The sequence below is a fragment of the Schistocerca piceifrons genome, chromosome 2 (assembly GCF_021461385.2).
Source record: "Schistocerca piceifrons isolate TAMUIC-IGC-003096 chromosome 2, iqSchPice1.1, whole genome shotgun sequence".
In the NCBI taxonomy this organism is placed as follows: Eukaryota; Metazoa; Arthropoda; class Insecta; order Orthoptera; family Acrididae; genus Schistocerca; species Schistocerca piceifrons.
In genome coordinates this window covers 252444924-252471859 of record NC_060139.1, presented here as the reverse complement: position 1 = coordinate 252471859, position 26936 = coordinate 252444924, and the positions used below count along the sequence as shown (strand labels likewise).

Below are 26936 nucleotides of genomic sequence, written 5' to 3'. Positions count from 1 at the left end.
TACATTTTTAAATACAGAATTTAATATTTATACTTTCTGTTTTCTGTTCTCAGTTTCAACACCAAATGGATCCACAAGAGACCAGACATAACAATTGGATCAGTTCATTGATTTTACATATGACCAAAAGTTCCTTGATTTTGTGATTGATCTTTTTCCAGGATCTTATTGTGAAAATTACTGGAGCTGTCATGCGAGGCCTTTCTTACGGATTCATGAGTTGCTGTTAAGTTTTCTCTATCAGTTACCTTATAGCATCATTTGTAGCAAAACTATAATTGTATCTAGAATAAAATTTTTGCTGTGCAGTGAAGTGTGTGCTGATATAACTTTCTGGCAGATTAAAACTGTGTGCCTGAGTTGTCTTGAACCAGGACCTTTGCCACTACCGTCTGAGCTCCAGAGCACGACTCATGACCCATCCTCACAGCTCTACTGCTGCCATTACCTTAACTCCCACAATCAAACTTCACAGAAGTTCTCCGGACTAACTTGCAGGACTAATATTCCTGAAAAAAGGATATTCCAGGGATGTGGCTTAGCCGTAGCCTCGGGAATTGTTTCTAGTATGAAAGTTTCATTCTACAGTGGAGTGTACACTGATATGAAGCTTCCTGGCAGATTAAAACTGTCTACCAGACATTTGTGAAGATTTCTCATTCGAATCCTAGTGCAGCATACAGGTTTAATCTGTAGTTATCTCTGTTTTTGCAATGTTTTATGATTGGTGCCATTGAACCAAGGTGGATCTTTGGGGTATTATAACTGTATTTGATACTTATTTATCTGGACCACAAGCTAAAATGTCTTTCAGCTTTAATCGCAATTGCTCTGCATTTGCTGGACCTGAACTAAATGTTCCCCATTTGTCCCGTAAGTAAGTCTTTAGTAACTATGTATCAGTTCGCCCAGACACAAATACTTCCTAGCTTTCTTGATTACCTTTTTGCTTTTGGAGAAGTTGTTCCTGTAATAGCATCATTGTCCTGAATCCCTCCCTCATTGTTGACACTCTTGAAAAGATCAGTTCTGTCTGTAGCCAGGAGTCTAAAATATTTGTTTTGAAGGTGGGTTCTCTTTGAGACAGTTTTCCGACAATATTGTTTTGTCATAACCACAGTCAAGCCCAAATCCAAAAGCGGGGTCTTCAGTGAAGTACAACACTTACCATGTTAACCATGGACAGCAGCGTACAGTCTGAAAAGTCCTGAACTCGTGGATGGAGAGTCTGTTATTTACGCAAACATTGAATATACTAACATTACAAACATAAGAAATTTCGAGAACCTACCAAAAATAGTAAATGACAAATAATTGCTGATGATTGGGTTTGAACTGGCTACCTGCAGCATGCAAGTCAATGACACTAACCGTTGCACCACTCTGCATGCATCCCATATAGTGGCAATATATCCGTATAACTTCAGAAATATACATAATTTAACAGACTTATTGATTATATTGGGAAGGTTAAATTCGCCATATAGTACTACCGTGATGTCCAGGGACTTTCAGAGCTATCAAGTTTAGGCTGTTTTGAATGACCAAATGTGTCCGAGTCTGATGCTCGGTAACATCTGATTACTCTTGACCATATTAGTTTGTAGTTGGATTCATTTGGGACCTCTCTAAACAAAATGTTTCCCCTTGTCATTACAAACACTCCTGTTGAGAAGTCTACTCTGTCTTGACAATATACATTCCACATGCATATCAACCAACTATTAATACTCAAGGGTGATTTGAATCACGTACAGCAACATGCAGCCACTTTCAATCAGTAGCCAGAACTGTTGAGCTACTTACACATTATGTTAATTTCATCCGTATCAATGCATTTCTAGTCACTGTTTCATTCTTGTTACCAACTCACAACAATAATTGACTTTTTCAGCTCTGTAACACCAGGAATTTATTGGGCAGCTTTACTTGTGCATTTTTAGAGTTCATTCTTATACTGAGTTGTTTCAACCATACAATTGCAAGTTTTCTGTACTTTTGTGATCAGTATAATACACAGTTGTTTGTCATTGATCCAAGTAACTTGGAAAGAAGTTAAAATATTGACTCCGGCCAGGTTTTGTGCTGCCAAGCGTACATAGTATGACACAGTCTCTTTGTATTTGCATGTGACTTTTGAAGAATGTACAGGCAGTGTGATGTATATGGGGCCAGTTGCAATTCACACTGCATTCCAATAGTGAATCAAAGAAAAGTCAAAGTAAAGCAAACCCCTTTGGTGTGGTTGGATGACAGACCACAAGGGATAGGTTCAGCTGCCTAATTGTGAAGGTTTTCCTTCCTGGGTGTGAATGGCACTTGTCCTTCATGAAGAGTGAATGTTGTGTCTTAAGTGTAACTGTTGAGTTTTGGTAACTGTAGTGTGTGTGTGTGTGTGTGTGTGTGTGTGTGTGTGTGTGTGTGTGTGTGTGTTTGGTATAGTGTCATATTTATGTTGTATGATGATAAAAGAAAAGAGATGATGAAAACTAGTGATGGCACACAGCCTGCTTCTCTTGAATAACACCAAGCAAACTGCCAGATTTAACAAGCCTATCTGATCAATGGATCAGCATCAAGAATCAAGAATTTTATTCACCATAGATCATTTTACAATGATATTGGCTTCACCATACAGGATGTAGTAGTACATACATAATAATAAAATAAACTAGTGTCAATACATTGTAGTATACATTTTAAGCAAGGCAGTGTAGCAAATTACGCCAGGATAGTTTCTAAAAGTTAACACAATAAGCTATACTATAATATAATATACACTCCTGGAAATGGAAAAAAGAACACATTGACACCGGTGTGTCAGACCCACCATACTTGCTCCGGACACTGCGAGAGGGCTGTACAAGCAATGATCACACGCACGGCACAGCGGACACACCAGGAACCGCAGTGTTGGCCGTTGAATGGCGCTAGCTGCGCAGCATTTGTGCACCGCCGCCGTCAGTGTCAGCCAGTTTGCCGTGGCATACGGAGCTCCATCGCAGTCTTTAACACTGGTAGCATGCCGCGACAGCGTGGATGTGAACCGTATGTGCAGTTGACGGACTTTGAGCGAGGGCGTATAGTGGGCATGCGGGAGGCCGGGTGGACGTACCGCCGAATTGCTCAACACGTGGGGCGTGAGGTCTCCACAGTACATCGATGTTGTTGCCAGTGGTCGGCGGAAGGTGCACGTGCCCGTCGACCTGGGACCGGACCGCAGCGACGCACGGATGCACGCCAAGACCGTAGGATCCTACGCAGTGCCGTAGGGGACCGCACCGCCACTTCCCAGCAAATTAGGGACACTGTTGCTCCTGGGGTATCGGCGAGGACCATTCGCAACCGTCTCCATGAAGCTGGGCTACAGTCCCGCACACCGTTAGGCCGTCTTCCGCTCACGCCCCAACATCGTGCAGCCCGCCTCCAATGGTGTCGCGACAGGCGTGAATGGAGGGACGAATGGAGACGTGTCGTCTTCAGCGATGAGAGTCGCTTCTACCTTGGTGCCAATGATGGTCGTATGCGTGTTTGGCGCCGTGCAGGTGAGCGCCACAATCAGGACTGCATACGACCGAGGCACACAGGGCCAACACCCGGCATCATGGTGTGGGGAGCGATCTCCTACACTGGCTGTACACCACTGGTGATCGTCGAGGGGACACTGAATAGTGCACGGTACATCCAAACCGTCATCGAACCCATCGTTCTACCATTCCTAGACCGGCAAGGGAACTTGCTGTTCCAACAGGACAATGCACGTCCGCATGGATCCCGTGCCACCCAACGTGCTCTAGAAGGTGTAAGTCAACTACCCTGGCCAGCAAGATCTCCGGATCTGTCCCCCATTGAGCATGTTTGGGACTGGATGAAGCGTCGTCTCACGTGGTCTGCACGTCCAGCACGAACGCTGGTCCAACTGAGGCGCCAGGTGGAAATGGCAAGGCAAGCCGTTCCACAGGACTACATCCAGCATCTCTACGATCGTCTCCATGGGAGAATAGCAGCCTGCATTGCTGCGAAAGGTGGATATACACTGTACTAGTGCCGACATTGTGCATGCTCTGTTGCCTGTGTCTATGTGCCTGTGGTTCTGTCAGTGTGATCATGTGATGTATCTGACCCCAGGAATGTGTCAATAAAGTTTCCCCTTCCTGGGACAATGAATTCACGGTGTTCTTATTTCAATTTCCAGGAGTGAAGTATTGTATAGAATAGTATACCTTGTACATAGGTATATGCTATGTAATTACAAATGACTAATCACAGCTCATAATAATATGTTTAACTACAGAAAACTTTTAAATGCCAATACCCCCCTCAGGCATCTCAAAGAATTCTTTAATGTCATAAAATGGATGATCTGACAGCCAGCTGTACGACTTAGTTAAAAAAAATTATATCCATAGACTGAACATGAATTGGCAGTTTATTGAATATTTTGAGTGGATTTACTTTGTGGGAATTTCTGGTTCTTGCTACTCTGTGGCATGGTATGTCTAAATTGCTCTTAGCTCTGGTGTTGTGTTCATGTATTTCCCCTCTGGCAATAAATTCTGAAAATATTATTTTTAATATAGAGTACAGACACATAAATGTATAAATGTATAATTGTGAGTATTCTGAGTCTGGAAAAAAGAGGATGATAGTGCTCCCTATGACCTCTTTTACACATTATGTGTAAGACTTTTTTTTTTGTAATTTCATGTTCTTGATGTGAGGGGAATGCCCCAATATAATCAGACCATATGAAATATGTGACTGAAATAGCCCAAAGTATGTCACCCTAAGGTACTCCAAGCTCATTTCCTCCCTTAGTTTCAAGATAAGGTATGCCACCCAGGATATTTTTTCCACATACGTTATTGACATCTTCCTCCCAATAGAGTTTTGAGTCAATGTGAATACCTAGGAGTTTTACTGACTTATTGCCCATTTCATTTGACATTCCCATTAAAAGCTGTTGGGTTTTATCAGGATTGCACAGGAACTTATTGGCTGCAAACCAGTCCAGAGCCTTTTCAAGTGTTTCTTTTGTTATGCTATTCAGATCTGAAATGTTCTGATGAGTGGTAAGTAGTTTTGTATTGTTCAGCATAACATATGACAGGGTGGGCTATGTTATTAGGTAAATCATTGATAGCTACAGTGAAGAAGAAGGGACCAAGGATAGGCTCTTGTGGTACACCTGTGCTGATTTCCATTTCTGACTGCGACAAATTGTTTTCAGTTACTTAAATAAGAACTTATCACAGCTAAAGTGCTCACTTTCACACCATAGTTTTCTCAGTAGTATATCAATAGGAGTGCAATCGAAAGCTTTGCTTAGGTCACATAATACCAGTGATATCATGTTATTGTTTTCAAAAGCTGTCAAGGTTTGGTCAGTGATTTCCAAGATGGCCCCTGTTGTGTTTTTCCTCTTGCGAAAACTGAACTGACTGCTACATATGATATTGTGTTTTTCAAAGAAGCTGCTTCTTTGTGTGTCTCAGTGCCTCAAATATCTTTGGGAATATTGGAAAAATGGAGAATGGTCTGTAGCTTTGGGGAAGATGTTTCTCCCCTTTTTTTAAAAAGAGTTGCCTTTACGTATGTCTGCTTGTGACTGTATATGTGCGGATGGATATGTGTGTGTGTGCGCGCCAGTGTATACCTGTCCCTTTTTCCCCCTAAGGTAAGTCTTTCTGCTCCTGGGATTGGAATGACTCCTTACCCTCTCCCTTCAAACCCACATCCTTTCGTCTTTCCCTCTCCTTCCCTCTTTCCCTCTCCTTCCCTCTTTCCTGATGAAGCAACCGTGGGTTGCGGAAGCTTGAATTGTGTGTGTGTTTTTTATTGTTTTTATTGTCTCTATCAACATACCAACACTTTTGTTTGGTAATAGAGGGAAACATTCCACGTAGGAAAAATATATCTAAAAACAAAGATGATGTGACTTACCAAATGAAAGTGCTGGCAGGTCGACAGACACACAAACAAACACAAACATACACACAAAATTCAAGCTTTCGCAACAAACTGTTGCCTCATCAGGAAAGAGGGAAGGAGAGGGAAAGACGAAAGGATGTGGGTTTTAAGGGAGAGGGTAAGGAGTCATTCCAATCCCGGGAGCGGAAAGACTTACCTTAGGGGGAAAAAAGGACGGGTATACACTCGCACATACACACACATCCATCCACACAGCAGACATGTCTGCTTGTGTCTGTATATGTGTGGATGGATATGTGTGTGTGTGTGCGAGTGTATACCCTTCCTTTTTTCCCTCTAAGGTAAGTCTGTCCGCTCCCGGGATTGGAATGACTCTTTACCCTCTCCCTTAAAACCCACATCCTTTCGTCTTTCCCTCTCCTTCCCTCTTTCCTGATGAGGCAACAGTTTGTTGCAAAAGCTTGAATTTTGTGAGTATGTTTGTGTTTGTTTGTGTGTCTGTCGACCTGCCAGCACTTTCATTTGGTAAGTCACATCATCTTTGTTTTTAGGTATATATATATAACAAAGATGATGTGACTTACCAAACGAAAGCGCTGGCAGGTCGATAGACACACAAACAAACACACACAAAATTCAAGCTTTCGCAACCAACAGTTGCTTCATCAGGAAAGAGGGAAGGAGAGGGAAAGACGAAAGGATGTGGATTTTAAGGGAGAGGGTAAGGAGTCATTCCAATCCCGGGTGCGAAAAGACCTATCTTAGGGGGAAAAAAGGACAGGTATACACTTGCACACAAACATATATCCATCCGCACATACACAGACACAAGCAGACATTTGTAAAGGCAAAGAGTTTGGGCAGAGATGTCAGTCGAGGCAGAAGTACAGAAGCAAAGATGTTGTTGAAAGACAGGTGAGGTATGAGCGGCGGCAACTTGGAATTAGCGGAGATTGAGGCCTGGCAGATAACGAGAAGAGAGTATATACTGAAGGGCAAGTTCCCATCTCCGGAGTTCTGACAGGTTGGTGTTAGTGGGAAGTATCCAGATAACCCGGACAGTGTAACACTGTGCCAAGATGTGCTGGCCGTGCACCAAGGCATGTTTAGCCACAGGGTGATCCTCATTACCAACAAACACTGTCTGCCTGTGTCCATTCATGCGAATGGACAGTGTGTTGCTGGTCATTCCCACATAGAAAGCCTTTCAGTGTAGGCAGGTCAGTTGGTAAATCACGTGGGTGCTTTCACACGTGGCTGTGCCTTTGATCGTGTACACATTCCAGGTTACAGGACTGGAGTAGGTGGTGGTGGGAGGGTGCATGGGACAGGTTTTACACTGGGGGCGGTTACAAGGATAGGAGCCAGAGGGTAGGGAAGGTGGTTTGGGGATTTCATAGGGATGAACTAACAGGTTACGAAGGTTAGGTGGACGGTGGAAAGACACTCTTGGTGGAGTGGGGAGGATTTCATGAAGGATGGATCTCATTTCAGGGCAGGATTTGAGGAAGTCGTATCCCTGCTGGAGAGCCACATTCAGAGTCTGATCCAGTCCCTGAAAGTATCCTGTCACAAGTGGGGCACTTTTGTGGTTCTTCTGTGCGAGGTTCTGGGTTTGAGGGGATGAGGAAGTGGCTCTGGTTATTTGCTTCTGTACCAGGTCGGGAGAGTAGTTGCGGGATGCGAAAGCTGTTTTCAGGTTGTTGGTGTAATGGTTCAGGGATTCCGGACTGGAGCAGATTCATTTGCCATGAAGACCTAGGCTGTAGGGAAGGGACCGTTTGATGTGGAATGGGTGGCAGCTGTCATAATGGAGGTACTGTTGCTTGTTGGTGGGTTTGATGTGGACATACCTGTGATACTGGCCATTGGACAGATGGAGGTCAACATCAAGGAAAGTGGCATGGGATTTGGAGTAGGACCAGGTGAATCTGATGGAACCAAAGGAGTTGAGGTTGGAGAGGAAATTCTGGAGTCCTTCTTCACTGTGAGTCCAGATCATGAAGATGTCATCAATAAATCTGTACCAAACTTTGGGTTGGCTGGCCTGGGTAACCAAGAAGGCTTCCTCTAAGCGACCCATGAATAGGTTGGCGTACGAGGGGGCCATCCTGGTACCCATGGCTGTTCCCTTTAATTGTTGGTATGTCTGGCCCTCGAAAGTGAAGAAGTTGTGGGTCAGGATGAAGCTGGCTAAGGTAATGAGGAAAGAGGTTTTAGGTAGGGTGGCAGGTGATCGGCGTGAAAGGAAGTGCTCCATCGCAGCGAGGCCCTGGACATGCGGAATATTTGTGTATAAGGAAGTGGTATCAATGGTTACAAGGATGGTTTCCGGGGGTAACAGACTGACTAAGGATTCCAGGCGTTCAAGAAAGTGGTTGGTGTCTTTGATGAAGGATGGGAGACTGCATGTAATGGGTTGAAGGTGTTGATCTACGTAGGCAGAGATACGTTCTGTGGGGGCTAGAGATACATTCTGTGGGGGCTTAGTAACCAGCTACAATGGGGCGGCCGGGATGATTGGGTTTGTGAATTTTAAGAAGAAGGTAGGGGTGCGGGGTGTTGGTGGGGTCAGGAGGTTGATGGAGTCAGGTGAAAGGTTTTGTAGGGGGCCTAAGGTTCTGAGGATTCCTTGAAGCTCCGCCTGGACATGAGGGATGGGATTACCTTGGCAAACTTTGTATGTAATGTTGTCTGAAAGCTGACGCAGTCCCTCAGCCACATACTCCCAACGATCAAGTACCACGGTCGTGGAACCCTTGTCCGCCGGAAGAATGACGATGGGTCGGTCAGCCTTCAGATCTTGGATAGCCTGGGCTTCAGCAATGGTGATGTTGGGAGTAGGATTAAGGTTTTTTTAAGAAGGATTGAGAGGCAAAGCTGGAAGTCAGAAATTCCTGGAAGGTTTGGAGAGGGTGATTTTGAGGAAGAGGAGGTGGGTCCCGCTGTGACGGAGGATGGAACTGTTCCAGGCAGGGTTCAATTTGGATAGTGTCTTGGGGAGTTGGATCATTGGGAGTAGGATCAGGATCATTTTTCTTCATGGCAAAGTGATATTTCCAGCAGAGAGTACGGGTTTAGGACAGTAAATCTTTGACGAAGGCTGTTTAGTTGAATCTGGGAGTGGGGCTGAAGGTGAGGCCTTTGGATAGGACAGAGGTTTCGGATTGGGAGAGAGGTTTGGAGGAAAGGTTAACTACTGAATTAGGGTGTTGTGGTTCCAGATTGTGTTGATTGGAATTTTGAGGTTTTGGGGGGAGTGGAGCTGGAAGTGGGAGATTGAGTAGATGGGAGAGACTGGGTCTGTGTGCAATGAGAGGAGGTTGAGGTTTGCTGGAAAGGTTGTGAAGGGTGCGTGAGTTGCCTTTCCAGAGGTGGGAAACCAGGAGATTGGATAGTTTTTTGAGGTGGAGGGTGGCATGCTGTTCTAATTTGCGGTTGGCCTGTAGGAGGATGCTCTGAACAGCCGGTGTGGATGGAGAGGAAAGATTGAGGACTTTTATTAAGGATAGGAGTTGACGGGTGTGTTCGTTGGCTGAGTTGATGTGTAGGTGAAGGATTAGGTGGGTGAGGGCAATGGATTGTTCAGTTTGGAACTGGTATAGGGACTGATGGAAAGAAGGGTTACAGCCAGAGATGGGAACTTTAAGTGTGAGGCCTTTGGGGGTAATGCCAAATGTCAGACAAGCCTGAGAAAATAAAATATGGGAGCGTAATCTGGCTAGGGCGAAGGCATGTTTGCGGAGGGAATGTAAATAAAACTTAATGGGGTCATTGTGGGGGAGTTGTGAGGGTGACATGGTATTAGAAGGTGGAAAGTGTAACATGAGGCTGAAATGAAAATGAAAATAAAAATATATGGGGAGAGAACTAGGTGAACTAGAAAGCAACTGGAGATCTGGTGTGAAAAAAGGCGAAAAAGTGTTGGTTAAAGCTGGGCTATGTTTATTCTGTGGTGAACTTGGGTTGGTAGACAACAATGTGCACAAAGGTTAGGTGGTTGTGTTGCCGCCAAAACACGTTAAAGGGTGGAGAAATTCTGGATCACCCTGTGGCTAAACATGCCTTGGTGCATGGCCAGCACATCTTGGCACAGTGTTACACCGTCCGGGTTATCTGGATACTTCCCACTAACACCAACCTGTCAGAACTCCGGAGATGGGAACTTGCCCTTCAGTATATCCTCTCTTCTCGTTATCCACCAGGCCTCAATCTCCGCTAATTTCAAGTTGCTGCTGCTCATACTTCACCTGTCTTTCAACAACATCTTTGCCTCTGTACTTCCGCCTCGACTGACATCTCTGCCCAAACTCTTTGCCTTTACAAATGTCTGCTTGTGTCTGTGTATGTGCGGATGGATATGTGTGTGTGTGTGTGCAAGTGTATATCTGTCCTTTTTTCCCCATAAGGTAAGTCTTTCTGCTCCCGGGATCGGAATGACTCCTTACCCTCTCCCTTAAAACCCACATCCTTTCGTCTTTCCCTCTCCTTCCCTCTTTCCTGATGAAGCAACCATTGGTTGCGAAAGCTTGAATTTTGTGTGTATGTTTGTGTTTGTTTGTGTGTCTATCAAGCTGCCAGCACTTTCGTTTGGTAAGTCACATATATACTGCTGAGCAAGAATGCCATTAATCAGTGTACTTTTTAAAGAAGTTATCAAAGATAATTTAAGCTTCCCTTTTCCCACATTGGCAATTATATATAAAGTCCCAATCTGTAAAAACTGTGCGCCCGACCGAGACTTGAACTCTGGACCTTTGCCTTTCGCGGGCAAGTGCTCCACCATCTGACCTACCGAAGCATGACTCACGCCCAGTCATCAAAGCTTTACTTCTGCCAGTATCTCGTCTCCTACCTTCCAAACTTTACAGAAGCTCTCCTGCGAACCTTGCAGAAGTTTCATATCAGCACACACTCCGCTGCAGAGTGAAAATCTCATTCTGGAAACATCCCCCAAGCTTTGGCTAAGCTATGTCTCCGCGGTATCCTTTCTTTCAGGAGTGCTAGTTCTGCAAGGTTCGCAGGAGAGCTTCTGTAAAGTTTGGAAGGTAGGAGACGAGATACTGGCAGAAGTAAAGCTGTGATGACCGGGCGTGAGTCGTGCTTCGGTAGCTCAGATGGTGGAGCACTTGCCCGCGAAAGGCAAAGGTCCCGAGTTCGAGTCTCGGTCGGGCACACAGTTTTAATCTGCCAGGAAGTTTCATATCAGCACACACTCCGCTGCAGAGTGAAAATCTCATTCTCCCAATCTGTACTTTATTATCTATCAACAAACATACTTATGTACTCTTCCTTTTGTCCTAGTACCATTACTACTTTAGGTTCTTCAGTTTTAACTGGCTGCCTCTTACACAGTGTAAGGAGAAGTGGCTCATGATCTGCAAGTCCAATTCCTGCAAGTCAACTGTAAAATCTTCCCTGTGGAAATTCACGACAATATTGTCTATGCAGCCGTTCTTATGTGTGGCATGGTTATTTGTACAATAGAGGTCTAAATGATCTTAGCATATTCAAGAATTTCCTAATGACTAGCCTGTGTGTGTTTGTCATTTCTATAATGAAATCACCACAGATAACAATTCTTGTCTTACTCTTAAATATCTTTTTAACTATTAATTCACATTTTTCAATAAACAAATTTACATCACCATCTGGCGACATATATAGACTAACTACCACTATATTTTCATTCATTAGTTTCACACAACTAAACTCCCCATCTATTTCTGAGGAGTACATAAACACATCAATTCTGGAAAATTTTATTCCTTCTTTGACAAAAATTCCAGCCCCACCATTCTTTCTCTACTTCTACATATCATGTCTCCAACAACATACCCTTGGGGAACAAATGTATTTACTTGTTCTTGGGTTAACTAGTGCTCAGATACACATATAACATCTACATGCTCAGTGTTACATAAATGTTCTAATTCTAAAATCTTATTTCTAATACAACATATGTTAACTTCTAGAAAAGTTAGTAGTTTATCTCTGTCTGTACTCCTCTAAGAGCAATTCGACTCTGTATTTGAAGTTGGAAGTTCAGTTAATGTCTTTAATCTTGGTGCACTGTGATCATCTGTGTTATGTTAGTCACGTGGTAGTTCATCCACTTGTTGACTCTCTTTGTTAACTGCTTCCTTCTGTGAAACCACCACTGATCCCACCAAAAATCCTGGTCCCTTGGCTGTGGTTTCTTCCTTTTGGCTGACTGCTGTTTTCTACCTGGTGGTATTCTCACTCCTTGAGCTTGAGCTGCTGTTCTTCTATCTGCAAGTAGGTCTGTCTTCTTATACGGTGTCTTCTTTCCTGTCACATCATTTGCTGCTTCTTCTAACTTTTGCACAGATCTCTTGGGCATGTTTATTTCTTGAGTACTTGTGCTCTCCACAGATATAGTATTCACTTTTAAGGATTCTGTTGTTATTTGTGCAGGAGTTGCATCAGTAACCATTTTCACTGATTCTTCATCTGAGACTGCAATATCCTTCCATTTAAGTCTATTGCTGTTTTGTACACTTCCCTGTTTGTTTCCACTGATTCATGAATCCTTGTTGCCATTAGTTCTTTACCAGTTGCATTTAGGTGCTGTCCATGAACTGTTTATCGCTCCTTGTTACTAGGAATATTAATAAAACAAGTGTCATGGAAGCCTTTCACTATTTTTTTTAGTTTTCTGTTTGTAGATTGAATTTCTTGGTTTATACAAGACCATTTAGGAAGATCATGCTTTTTTGGTACTCCAACTACAATCACGTTTTTATTTTGTAATGCTGACAAGGATTTTTGTAATGAACGAATTGCAAAGTTGGGTTCATTCTTTGCTACATCATTAGCCCCTGTCCAAATAACTGCAAAATCTTCATTTGTCAGCTCATGCAGGTCATTGCAGTTTTGTAATATTACACTAGTGGGGGCACCTGGTATCACCTTCCCTTCAATGTCATATTTTTTTGAAGCTAAATTTAAAATGTTTCTTGCATAGTCTCTGCCATGGCTATAAGAGGCAGTGAATATTTTGGGTCTCCTACTCACTAACTGACTCTCAGGAGCAAAGGTTTGCATTTTCATTGCTGCATCCTTAGATTGCTTTCCTTTTCAAACCGTGTTCTTCATTGTGGTATGCACTCTGAGTTGTGAATCATACTTTATGTTGGACACCTCGAATCTGTAGTTTTTACACATTTCTTTCTTGGCTGATTCTCATTTCTGGAGTTCATTTGTTAGTATGCATATAATTGTTTCTGAATACTCAAGTTCCTTTCTTACTATTCTGAGTTCATTCTTTAACTTTTCGCACACACACATTTTTAATGGGTCTGTTTTGATTTCGTCCATACCATCACATTCAGGACGAAAGCAATCAGTGCATTTCCAGTTTTTCACTCTGTTTGTTACATTTACACACGAATAATGGAATTTCCTCTAGTACTCTGCACAAATCGCTCCTTTTCTTGCTGTTTTGTTACAGGAACACGGTTTCTTCTTTGTTTTTTTCACCCTCTTAGGGGTATGCTGGATCAATCATTTCTTTGCGTGTTGTTCTTTTCTTAGGGCCCAGTATTTCTTCATTCTTTCTGATCTTCTTTTCTTCTCTTCTTCCAAGATGCATGGTTTGGACTTTTGTGTAGATTTGTCTTAGAACCTTGTGTTTTCATCTTTAGTAATTAATTTAGCTGTTCGATCAATAAGTGAATTTTCTGAAATCTTTAATTCTACTAGGTCTTTCTCAGTTTCTTTAAACCAGTTGGGTTTCATTTTGTGGTTACAGAAAAAGTCAAATATTTGTTTAGTTAACCTGTTGGAATTCATTCTGAGAAGATGACCATAAAAATTTATCCTCCTTTTTCGCATAGCATAAGTTTTTCAATTTTCTTGTACAGAGTTTCATTTTTTATGTATATAATCTTATTGTCAAGGATTTGCTCCCATGCTTCTTCCATTGTTTCAGCAAACAGGGCCATATCATCTGCAAAAGCAATGCAATTTACTTTAAAGTTCTTCTTTTTGCAACCCAGTCTTATACCACTCTTAATATTTGTGTTCCATTCTCTGACTACTTTCTCAAGTGCACAATTGAACAGCAACAGTGAGAGCCCATCCCCCCGTCACACTCCCATTTTTATTTCAAAGGGTTCTGATAATTCGCCCATAAATTTAACTTTTGAAAATGTATTTGCAAGGGTCGCTTTTATAATATTAGTTGTTTTCTTATCCAAACCCATTTTTTCCAAGACTGATAATAGACATCTTTGCCCTTGATTTTTAGTATGCCATGATGTTTTTGAGGTTTAGTATTTGTTCCGAACATGATCTACCCTGTCTAAAACCTCCCTGGTATTCCCCGATTTGTGGCCCAATTGTGGCTCTGCCCTGTTCAAAAGGACTTTAGAAAGAATCTTGTATGTTATATCCAGCAGTGATATTCCTCTGTAATTGTTGGGATCTGTCTTCAAACCTTTCTTTTGGATAGGGTGGATGAGAGCTGTTCTCCACTCTGTGGGTGTCTCTTCTTCTTTCCAGATTTTATTGAAAACACACTGAAGGGATGTAATTGCATTTTTGTCAGCCTTTTTCCATAGCTCGGCCACTATTTGGTTTTCTCCAGATGCTTTGTTGTTTTTAAGTTCTGAAATTTCATTCTGTAGTTCTTCAGTCGTCGGTGGTTCTGAATCCGGCTTCTCACTGTTATTTGGGGTGGATTCAATTTTTTCAAGGATGGGTTCACAATTCAAGAGTTTCTCAAAGAAGCCTACTAGTATTTTGCAATTTTCCGTGTTATTGTGAGCGATGGTCCCATTTACATCTCGATATTGAAGGGTGGGTGCTTTGTATCTTGATAACCTTTGTTTGAAAGTTCTGTAAAAGCTTCTTGTGTTGTTTTTAGCAAATTCTTCGTCAATTTGGAGGAGAGTTTTGTTATAATGTGTCTTCTTAATCCTTTTTATATTTTTATCTACCAGTTTTCTAACTGTAAAGAAATTCAATCTGCTCTCTTCTGTTTTCTGTGATTGCTAGTTTTTCCATGCCTGTTTTCTTGTTTCAATGAGGGCATCACATTCCAGCGACCACCAGGCATGTTTTTTTTACTTTTTATGTTAGGTGCTATCCGTTCGGCTGTAGTAATGAGGTTTTCTTTGATATCCTCCCAGCTTTGTGTCTGAATGGTTTCTGTTGCTTTTGTGAATTCATCTGATTTTAATATCTTTTCCATACTGTGCTTCCATCCCTTAATTTGTTTCACACTGCATTTCCTGTTTGGGATTACTTTGAACTTAATTTTAGAAAGGTAGTGGTCTGAATCCAAGATTGCACCACTGAGTTCCCCAACATTCATGATTTCTTAGCGAGAAATCTTCTTGATTGCCACATGATCAAGTTGAAATTCCCCAAGGCTAGGATTTGGGGATATCCACGTCTTTTGTCTTTGTGGTAGTTTCTTGAAAGCTGTGGATTTAACAATTAAATTGTGTGCTTGGCAAAGTTCTATTAGCTTCACACCATTTCTGTTTGTTCTCTTGTGTGCAGGATAGTCTCCAACTATTTTCTTATATCTTTTTTCTTTACCAATCTGTGCATTAAAGTCTCCAAGAAGAATGATGATGTTTTTATCTGGAATTTTCTGAATAATGTCATCTAGATGATTCCACTTTTTCTTTGTTTTTCCTGTTATCCTAATTTACAGGGGCATGTGCATTGATAATTGTGTAGATTTTGTTTGTGCTTGTGAATGTAAGACTTGAGATTCTTTCTGATTGGGAATCAAAGTCAGCTATTGAGTTCAAGATTTGTTTGTTGATTATAAAGGCTGCTCCAATATGTGGTACTTTTTTCATTACTCTTGGTCCCACTTTCCCTTTGTATATCCTAAAATCTTTGGAATTGAAGGTATCTGTATCCATGTATTGTGCTTCTTGAATGGCTGTTATGAGTATGTTGTGGTTCTTTAGCATATCTCTTAGACGTTTTAGTTTCCCAGTTTTCAACAATGAGTTTGCATTGAAAGTTGCTAGGTATGTTGATTACCTGTGTTGAAATTTGGATGAGATTCCAAGACTTCTGACTTGTCTTTGTGCAATGTTGCTGACTCCCCAGAATCCGAATGTCTGCTGACGTACTGGCGTATGGTGGATCGTCCACCTGGGGTAAAATAGTTTACATCACACACTTCCATGATTGATGAAAGTTATTTTGGGTGTGGCCCAAAGGCCACAAAAAATACAACCAAGATTGTGAGTCCTGGAACACGGTTTATTCCATGCTTCCTCACTTATTTCGTAAATAGTATTCAAATTTTATGAACTGGTCATGGCCATTGTGCACGAGTTAGTTACAAAACCCAATATGTTCCTGTTCTTTCAACAGATTACTGTTCTTTTAGTTACACACGAAGAACAATTACTGATCCACATGTATACACCAAAATATGTTTAGCTTAAGCTATTTAAACTACCGAAATAACTTATTTTATGTGCAACATTATCAGTACACAGCTATTCCAAAGATCATCCAGAAGCTTACAATGCCACATGTCCTCAGTCCATGAGGCACTGCTGAGGTGGTTAGGGATGTAATTGAATTTTTTCAGTTAGAATTCAAAATTCAGTTAGTGAAGACAGTGATTTTCATGTGACATGCAGATGCGTGATTTTTATAGAAAGGATATAAAAAGTATGACAGTTACTGAAGCTTAATTTGTAGCTGAAGCTTCTAGTTTGTGTGTTGTAGGCTCTATTCTGTACCTCCTCACAGGTAATTCAGTGCTAAAGCCCTCATATGTGGAAAAATTGCAATTAATGGTTGTATCTGAGCAAACACACTACATGCAACACTGGAGGTTTTCCTTATAGATGAATAAAACTAATGGACATCCCTGTTTGCTAATTAGCTATAATATTATACAAGTGAACTGTACTACTAATTTTGTGTGTGTCTCCTGTACCGTATTCACATGATTTGTAGCTGTATGTTATGCGATGAATAAATGACTGTTCACTATTTGGTGTAGAATCTGAATAAACAAGGCACATTTTTGTAATCTTGGTCATAGTAATAGGAGTTTGTAGACTGCGTAAATCCATTAGCATCATCTTAGGTGTAACACTAATTAAGTAATAGAATTTTTATCTTTCCATAATATATCATATTGTAGGTTCTGCCATAGCAGTTAGTCAATTACAGATGAGGTGGACTCACATTTGGAAGAAAAAGAAATTCATATCCCTGTCTAATCATTCAGAGTTCAGTTTTACATGGTTCCCCCTAACACTTTAGAGGCAAATGTTGGGCTACTTCTTTAAACGAGACAACAGCTAATTTCTTTCTCTGCCTTCCTTCAATCCTAACTTAAGCTCTGTGTATAATGAGTCCAACAGACATGTGTCTTTAAACACCGAGCAAGCTGGAACTGTGGTAAGACACTCGACTTGGATATGGAAGGATGGCAGTTTGAGACCCTATCTGGCCATACAGATGTAGGCTTTCTCTAGACTGGTCAAGGCAAATGCTGGGATGGTTTCTCTGAAAAGGGAATGGTCGTTCCTTCCTCATCTTTCCCCTATCCAAGCTTCTGCTCCATCTTTAAATTTTGTCCTCAACAGATCATTAAATCCTAATCTTCCTTTATTTCCTTCTTTGGGATATTAAACTGCAACTTACTTCCATTTTTTATTATGTTTGGTATAATAAAAAAATGCAGTCAAACCATTATTTTAATGAAGGTCAATTTCTTAACTTTTTCAGGATGCTTTATTTGCACATGCATGTGATGGACTTGATGTTGATTATTTGTTGGAGGAAAACAGTAAAATTAGCAAACCAAAGATCAGTTTAATATGTGAAGTGTGTGGTGAAGTATTCCATAGCAATGCCAGCCTGAGTACTCACAAACAGTTACATGGTGAGCAGTCATCAATTTCATTTTATGCCATAGATACTGTCATGACTGATATATGAAAACTCTGCTACTTTCTTGACCCATCCATTATCCCTTCATATTATATGGTATTGAGAACCTGATAGACTTCAATTTTATGAATTGCTTTCCAAACTTCCAGTCAGCATGGAGATGAAATGTCTACAATCTTCCAAATAAAATCCATTACCTTCTACAAAAGATATTTGATTGACTTATGTTGATTGTTGGTAATGACATGAACCTTTACCAAAACACAATGTGTCCAACTCAGTCAAGTATAAACAGTCAGAGATGGTATATGTTTCTCTTGATGGGACACCCACAACTGTTATTCGTCATCAGTGATAAACTACACTACAGCTGTAAAAATTATTTAGTACTAAAAAGGTAAACACTACTCAGTTTCAGGACATATACCCCTTCTTCAGGTGCATCTGCAAAATGTTAAATGAATAATAATACCTGTCCACATGGTTAAAATAATTAAAGCTAAACAGAACTGACAGAAATTCTCTGAAAAAGCCCCTATATGTACATTACAATGTAAGTCCCCAGAGGATGCATAACTAAGATTAAAATGTGCAAAATATGTGAAAATAGTGCATCACTGGTAAATGGCGTGTGAAAGAATATCCTCTTAAATCCTAAGTCTTCCAGAAAGCCTCTCACAGAGGCTCCTACATAAAAGGATAACAGTCCCCTATTAGAAGAGCAGAAACCTCTGTCAAATGGAATAAAATATATTAAGAATTAATGGTCCTACATTCCAAATCCCCCATTACAAAACTTAAAATTTTCCAGGCTAAGGTGGGGTGCACCTCACACTGATGCGCGTGAAGGCAGATAGGCAGTCTTTCAAACACTGAAACATCCAAAAAAAGGTGCTGCATACACTGTGCATCTACAGTATGTGAGTAAAACAATGTAATCCCCTGAGTAATGTTTGCAATCCACCCATACTGCACAGACACTCATCAGAACAATATGAAGCATGATTGAAAGCTGAAGTGTTGACAGGAGCTGCTGTATACCCATAATGTTAGTGAGTGGCCTTCTCACACCATCTGATGGTAAAATTTGGATTAATGTACCAGCCAACAAAATGTCTAAGAAACTGCAAACTGTCATCTGCTGCAGTTAAAGCTGACTTCTCTCATGTACTAGTGAAGCACTAATTACAGATTACCATACCTGCATGAGTATACATTGCTGACCAGCCAGTGGTGTCAGATTACAGTTAATTCCTACTATCTCACTCAAGAATACATATAACATTCTTAAAGAGCATAGTCTCAAATTGTCGCTAATCTGTACATGTACAAAGTCGTGGAACAACTGATACAAATGGAAGAAAACCTGTAAGGCATGTAAAGCATAGCAGCAATTACAGCAGAAACAGCTAAGTTAGAGCACTATTGATCACAATAAGAGTAGCTGTAGAATAAAAAGCACAATGAAAGGTTTTTAAGGAACATTGCTCACAGCAAGATTGGCCACATCACTAAAATCCAAAATAAAACAAAAAGTAATAAAAATCACTGATAACAATCAAAGCCATAAAACACATAATAACCTCTATTATGGCAGCCTGTAAATGTGCTGCAGCCAAAGGCCACAACCCCTTCTGCCCCTATAAGAACCACAAATTTAATTTTAAAATGATAGAACACAGTGTAAGCATAAAGTTACAGAGAGCCACATTGTAAAGAATAGCAGTGTAAGCTTCAGGGACAAAGAAGCTTTGCATTAAAAAAAAAAAAAAATGCACTCTCTCTCTCTCTCTCTCTCTCTCTCTCTCTCTCTCTCTCTCTCTCACACACACACACACATACACACACACACACACACACACACACACACGGAAGATATAAAGGCCACCTGTATTTGGAACATGGAAATCAATTTTTACCACACTGTAATATCCAGAAAGCATTGGTTGTGGTTATTAAGTATGCCCTTGTGCTTTAACTCAGTTTGTTCATTAAGTACCTTCTCAGGGTAATTAATTTTACATTTTGCAATCTCAATTTCTTCTAAGATATTAAGTTCCTAGTCTTCATGTAGTGCACACAGAATGTCTAGAGCTTCCCTAACATCCTGTAAACTATGGTTGTTGACTGCTAGATGAAAAGACAGGGCTGACTCTGAATTATTGACTCATGCTCCTCACACCTGATGTTGAAACTTCTTTCTGTTTGACCCACATGTCTGGCATTACATTGCATGCACTTAACCTCATATAACCCTGTATTATCATAGGGCCTAATCTGCCATTCTTCATGGAATATTAAATGTTGACCATTGTTTTTGGGCTGAAAAATGCTGTGATATTTAAAATTTCTCAGCCACCTTCCTACCTTACTGGAGATTAGAACGTAATAGGGTATCCTACAAAATCTTCTTTTCTCGTTACCCTCATCCTGTTTCAGAATCGTGCTACCCTTGATCCCATTTGCCATATTACCCTGTGTGAGCCTTCTGTGTATGTCGCTAACCATATTAACTGGATAACCATTCACTGGGGCAAGGTATCTGATGGTATGAAATTTGCTCACTTCCATTTCCTTTCTCAGTGGAATTTCCGAAACTCTATTGAGCATTGTTCTAATGTGTACAACCTAAGGACCAGCAACTTAGCATCTTAGAAGAAATTGGGATTATGAAATGTAAAATTAATTACCCTGAATGGCACTTAATGAACAAACTGAGTTAAAAACAGGGACATACTTAATAACCGCAGCCAATGCTTTCGGGGTATTGCAGCCGGTAAAAATTGACTTGTATGTTCCAAATACAGGTGGCTTTTATCTATTCCATTTGCAGTTGTTTCCTCTGTGTGTGTGTGTGTGTGTGTGTGTGTGTGTGTGTGTGTGTGTGTGTGTGTGTGTGTACATTTATTTTTTAATGCTAAGCTCCTTTGCCCCTGAAGCTTACATTGCTATTCTTTACATTGTGGCTGTCTGTAACTTCATGGTTACGTTATTATCTACCATTTTAAAATTAAATTTGTAGTTCTTATGGGTGAAGGGCAGAGGTGGGTGGGGGGTTATGGCCTTAGACCACAGCATTTTTAGTGGCTGCCATATTTTGGATTTTAGTGATGTGGTCAATCTTGTTGTGAGCAGTGTTCCTTAAAAATCTTTCATTGTGGTTGTTATTCTATGTCTACTCATAATGCTATCAATAGTGCTCTAACTTAGCTGCTTCTGCTATAATTGCTGCTCAGCTATAAGTGCCTTATAGGTTTTCTTCCATTTGTATTAGCTGTTCCACAGCTTTGTACATGTACAAATTAGTGGCAATTTGAGTCCATGCTCTCTAAGCATGCTGTATGAATTCTTGAGTAACAATGCAGGAATTAAGTTGATTTACTGTAGTATGACCCTACTGGTTGGTTAGCATTGTACTGACATGCAGATATGGTAATCTGTAATTAGTGCTTCACTAGTAGATGAGAGAAGTTAGCTTTCACTGCAGCAGATGGCAGTTTGTGGTTTCTGAGATATGTTGTTGCTGGGTACATTAATTAATTTTGACCATAAGATGTCGTGAGCAGTCCACTCTCTAACATATTGGTACACAGCCACTGCCACCAACATTTCAACTTTCGATTGCGCTTCGTACTGTTCTGATGAGTGTCTGTGCAGCATGGGTGAGTCGCAAACTTTATTCAAGATATTACATTGTTTTTCTCACATACTTGCAGACACACAGTCTATATAACTACTTTCTTAGATGTTTCAGTGCATGAAAGACTACCTATCTGTTTTCATGTGGATCAGTGTGTGGTGCACCTTCCTAAGCCTGGACCATTGTGAGTTTTGTAATGGAGGATTGGGGATGTTGGACCTTTAATTCTTTCTGTATTTTATTCCATTTAATGGTGGTTTCTGCTTTTCTAATTTGGGACCGTTGTCTTTTTATGTAGATCCTCCTCAACAAGAGACTTTCTGGAAGACTTAGAATTGAAGAGAATATTTTCTTGCTTGCCATGTACCAGAGACACACTACAGCAGAGTTCTGTTAATCCCAACCCCGGTAATCTGAAAGTTCGGTTCATCCAAACAAGAAAAATGTTAGTCTAAGTATGGAAAACTGTGTGGTAAACTGCTGTACATACACACTATTTTAATTTACACAGTACAGTAAACATGTATTAGAAAAACTGGTAAGAAAACATTAGGTTTAAACAATGCATAACAATGAAAGAAAAGCTGTCAAACTTACTAAAATACAGCGGACATTTTATGCCTACTTTTTAGATGACAAAAACTCAGTCATTGTTTTTTGGCATAATGAAGACAGTCTGTTATATGATGCATAGTTGGGCCACGTTCTCATAAACATGAAATCAGCAGGTGTAGCGTTAGGCTGTTGCTCCAAACAATGTAGTGCAAGGTCAAGGGCTTTTTCTGCTTCACTGTGTGGCACCAGCTCTCCTTTGTCACTTTCAGGCTCATTGTCACTTCCGTCACAGCAGTCCACTTCTTCCTGGTCTTGATTCACAGTAGCAACTACATCACCATCAGTAAAGTTCTCCACGTATGCCCCATCCTCTGCCATCCACTCATCTACATCTCCTTCACTGGCTTCTTCACATCCAGGGATTGTCTGTATCATTTGTAGTAGATTTTTCTCTACATTTTCAACTAGGTTGTCCTGAAATTCAAGAGATGTCCACAGTTTTCTCAATGATTTTCTCAGAGTATTTTCTGAAATTTTCTGCCATGCCTCAGCGGCCCAATAAACAACATCCTTCACATTGGTCTTTAATTTTGTCCACTAAAGGAATGCCATCATCTTGGATCAGCATTCTTAAAAATTGTTTTCTGTAAATCAGTTTTAATGTTTGCAGTACGCCCTGGTCCATCAGCTGTGGAAGTGGTGTAACATTCGGTGGCAAAAACTTCACCACAATTTCTCCATCACATAATTCTTCAGTACTGGGGTGAGATGACGCATTGTCAATCAAAAGGATTGCACGGGAAGACAAATGATTTTCCTTAGAAAACCGTTGAACAGAGGGAACAAACTGGCCATGAAACCATTGTTTGAACAACTTACCATCCATCCATGCATTTTTCTGGTTGTGATAATACACGGACAGGGACTTTGTGTTGCAGTTTTTAAAAGCTCGGGGCCTAGCAGATTTCCCGATCAGCATTAAAGGCAGCATGTGATTACCAGCAGTGTTGCTGCATGCTAATAAAGTCACATGATCTTTGCACATTTTCAAACCAGGAGCATGGTCTTCTGCTTTTGATGCCAGGCTTTTTGTTGACAGCGCCCTAAAATTACGGCCAATCTCATCAGCTTTATAAATTGTTGGGGAGGATACTTTCCCTCTCTTATGATTTTTTTTCAAACTCACCCAAGTATTCCTTCGCTGCATCATGGTCAGAAGAAAGCTTCTCTCCAGTAATTGTTAGCTGATGAATTCCGTGACGTTTTTTGAATCTGTCCAACCAACCCATACTCGCACTAAAAGACTCATCACCATTCATTAACTTGTTCAGGTAAACAGCCTTCTCCTGAACCAGTGCTCCACTCAAAGGAGTTCCCCTTTCACTTTCCTGCGTAAGCCAAAGGAAAAGAGCTTCATCCACTTTATTGTACTGGGACTGTTTCAAAGTCTGCAGAATTTCAAGTGTTTTTCCCCGAAGATGTTGCACAGTACTGTTCAAGCGTCACTCGGTTCTTCTTCCAATCACAAATGGTTGTTTTACCAATACCCAGTTCAGTTGCCAGTTTAGATACATTCTCACCATTGTCTATCCACTTCAAAGCATTCAGTTTTTCTTTGACAGTTAACATTGTATGTTTCCGTTTACTCATGACAAAAATACGTACACCACTACACCTGAACAAATACAATACAACTGTTACGCATGCTAGCGATCAATAACTAACATAACAAAGTGCTTTGTGAGCCAATTGGGAGTGCACTGACCTCAGATACTACAAAGGGCTCAACAATGCACAAGCCGGCCATTGTGGCTGAGCGGTTCTAGGCGCTTCGGGATGGAACCACACTGCTGCTACGGTCGCAGGTTCGAATCCTGCCTCGGGCATGGATGTGTGTGATGTCCTTAGGTTAGTTAGGTTTAAGTGTTTCTAAGTCTAGGGGACTGATGACATCAGATGTTAAGCCCCATAGTGCTTAGAGCCATTTGAACCATTTGAACAATGCACAACAACAAGGGCAGAGAGTGAGAGTGAGCCATTGCTCCCACACTTGTTCCCATTTGTTACCATGGTGTACCTACTTATCTGCTTGGTATACCTCATTCTAGAAACTCACCACCGTAATTCCAGCTAATCCAAACAGATTGGTAATCTGAACAAGGTCCTGTCCCAATTAGTTCAGATTAACAGTACTATACTGTATTTTCACGTATTTTAACCCATTTTAATCTTAGTCATGCAACCTCTGGGGACTCACATTTTAATGTATGTGTAGGGTTTTTTTCTGAGAATTTCTGTCAGTTATGTTTAGCTTTAATTATCTTAACCATGTGGACAGGCATTATTATTCATTTTAAATATTTCAAATGCACGTGAAGATGGGACATACATCCTGAAATCAGGTAGTCTTTTCTTCTCTAGTAATAACAACTGTAGCAGATTTTATCATTGAAGTCAGAGTTGGCCTGAAACTATTGAACAACTGGAGGACAAACAAAATAATATTATGATTAATGTCAGTTGATTGCCAGTCACTCATAAAGAGAAAGAAATGAAACAGATGTCCAGACTAGATATGTCTTTTATTACTAAGACAGATGGCATAGGAGGTATTCACAAGTTAATAATAAGAAAATGAAAACTCAATTTGTGACAAAATAAAGAAACTGATAACCTAAAATAAATCACCCCATGGAATAATAGTGGATGATTTTAGTGAAAATGTAGAAAAAAGTTGCAAGTATGTTGTGACCACCGATTTCTTTCCAGATATAAAGGAATCAGGTAACTGAATTCTGTACAAAAATGAAATATGTACCCATAATCATTCTTGAACACAAAGCCAACCAGAAAAGGGACTAAACAAAGTTGAAACTTTGATTGTTTATATACGATCAAGGACATAGAAAACATGCAGGATTTGAGATTCAGAAACCATTTAGAATTTAAAATGGCTGCAGACCAGTACTGTATACAGGGTGTGTCTCCTAAGAGCGGACAGGCTTATTTTTTCTGGTGTTTCAGCAGGCATTTGCAATTTCATTTTTACAATGTGTATCTCAAGTTAGCCCAAACAAATATTGCTCATCACATCTTTCAAGTGATGCACAACATTGATGGAAAGTGCCAGTTTATTTCCTGTTGCAAATAAAATGATTTTTAAAGTGGAATTTTATGTGCCCATTTGACAGAGCAGTTCCAAATTAGTCTAGCGCAATATTCCTATTACTGATGTACAAAGGACGTTCAAAAAGTTTTGCACATCGGCTCTAATTTTTTTTATTTTTTGCAGGAGGAGAATGAAATTTTTTGTGAACATACTTGGAACATTTAGCTATAAGTCGGTGTATAAAAGTATTTTATTTTATTTACAGGTGAGCCATAATGGACCATGAAGTAGGTGTCAGGTTGCGACAATGGTTGGTGATGAGGTTCCTCTTCAAGAGTGGCGATGACTCTGCCACATCGATTCACAGGAAGTTGCTCTCTGTTTATGGGGAGGACACAGTGGATCGCAGCAGTATCCAGTGGTGGTTGCAGAGGTTTAAAGAAGACAATCCACGATGCAGTTGACCATTGACGGCAGTGAGTGATGTGAATAAGGAGACCATTGATCAAATCATCCAAAATGACAGATGTGTGATGACACGACAGCTTGCTGAAATGACTCATTTGTCATTGGGTAGTGTGGTATCACTGTTACAGTCACTAGGGTACCGAAAAGTCTGTGCACATTGGGAGCCTAGATTATTGACAAGAGAAATGAAAACGATGAGGAAGAAGTGCGAGGGTCTCATGAAGACCTTTACTGAAGAGTGGAAACAGTGTTTTGATGGCGTCGTGAGCCAGGATGAAACATGGTTGTTTTTGTCCGAACCTGAGAGCAAAACCCAATCCATGGACTGGCGTCATCAGGGTTCCTCTCGGAAGAAGAAACCAAGACTTTCACAAACAGCAGGCCGAAAGGTGATGGCCTCCTTCTGGGATCAGTGTGGCGTCATTTTGATTGACTTTTTGGAACCTTACTTCACAATTAATGGGACCATTACTGTTTGTCATTGGGAAAGCTGTGACGTGCCATCAAGACCCACAGACCACAGCTTCACGGTCAGCTCATCAGACTACATTATGACAATGACAAACCCCATACAGCCCTTATGACACAAGGTAAAATCAGGAAAATGGGTTGGCAAATTGTTCCTCATCCTCCCTACAGTCCGGACTTGGCTCTGTCTGATTTTTACCTCTTTGGTCATCTGAAGGCCCACCTGCATGGTAAAACATATGATAGTGAGAAAGACCTTATTTCCTGTGTCAAGCGATGGTGTAAAAGTCAATCCCCAGAATTTTACCAAAGTACATTTACATCATGGAAAGAATGTTGGGCCAATGCATCATAGCTGATGGAGGCAACATTGACTAGGCTCAATATATAACTAAATGTTCCAAGTATGTTCACAAACAATTTCATTCTCCTCCTTCAAAAAATAAAAAAATTAGAGAAGACTGCAAAACTTTTTGAACCCCTTTGTATATTAACAGGGACAATAAAACATGAAGAATAATGAGAACTCCAGCAACAACAGCTCTGCCATGCCCCCCACCGATTGCTACTGCTGTGCAGAAGTGCTGCTCAGTCACTGCTGCAATACTGACTATTCTTTGTGTTTTACTGTTCCTGTTAATACATATTGATAAAGTGAATGATGCACTAGACTGATATGGGACTGCTCTATTGAATAGACATGTAAAATTTCATTTTAAAAATAATTTTATTCATAATGGGAAACAAATTGACACTTTACGTCGATGCTGGGCATTATGTGAAAGATGTGATGAGCAGGATTTGTTTGGGCGGACTCCAGATACATGCTGCAAAAACAATAACATCAGCATGAAG

At 40.7% G+C, this 26936-nt stretch overlaps 1 protein-coding gene across 4 annotated transcripts in view; it reads left to right on the top strand.

Annotated features, from left to right (window-relative positions):
- Positions 1 to 26936, top strand: part of LOC124774108 — a 261535-nt gene that overhangs the window by 185850 nt on the left and 48749 nt on the right. For all 4 annotated transcript variants that reach the window (XR_007015127.1, XM_047249456.1, XM_047249457.1 and 1 more), the window contains exon 15: positions 17677 to 17833. Coding sequence is in view for 3 of the 4 variants with exons in the window: in XM_047249456.1 (XP_047105412.1) it covers positions 17677 to 17833 (157 nt within the window). In the remaining variant the exon portion in view is untranslated. The remainder of the gene's footprint in view (positions 1 to 17676; positions 17834 to 26936) is intronic.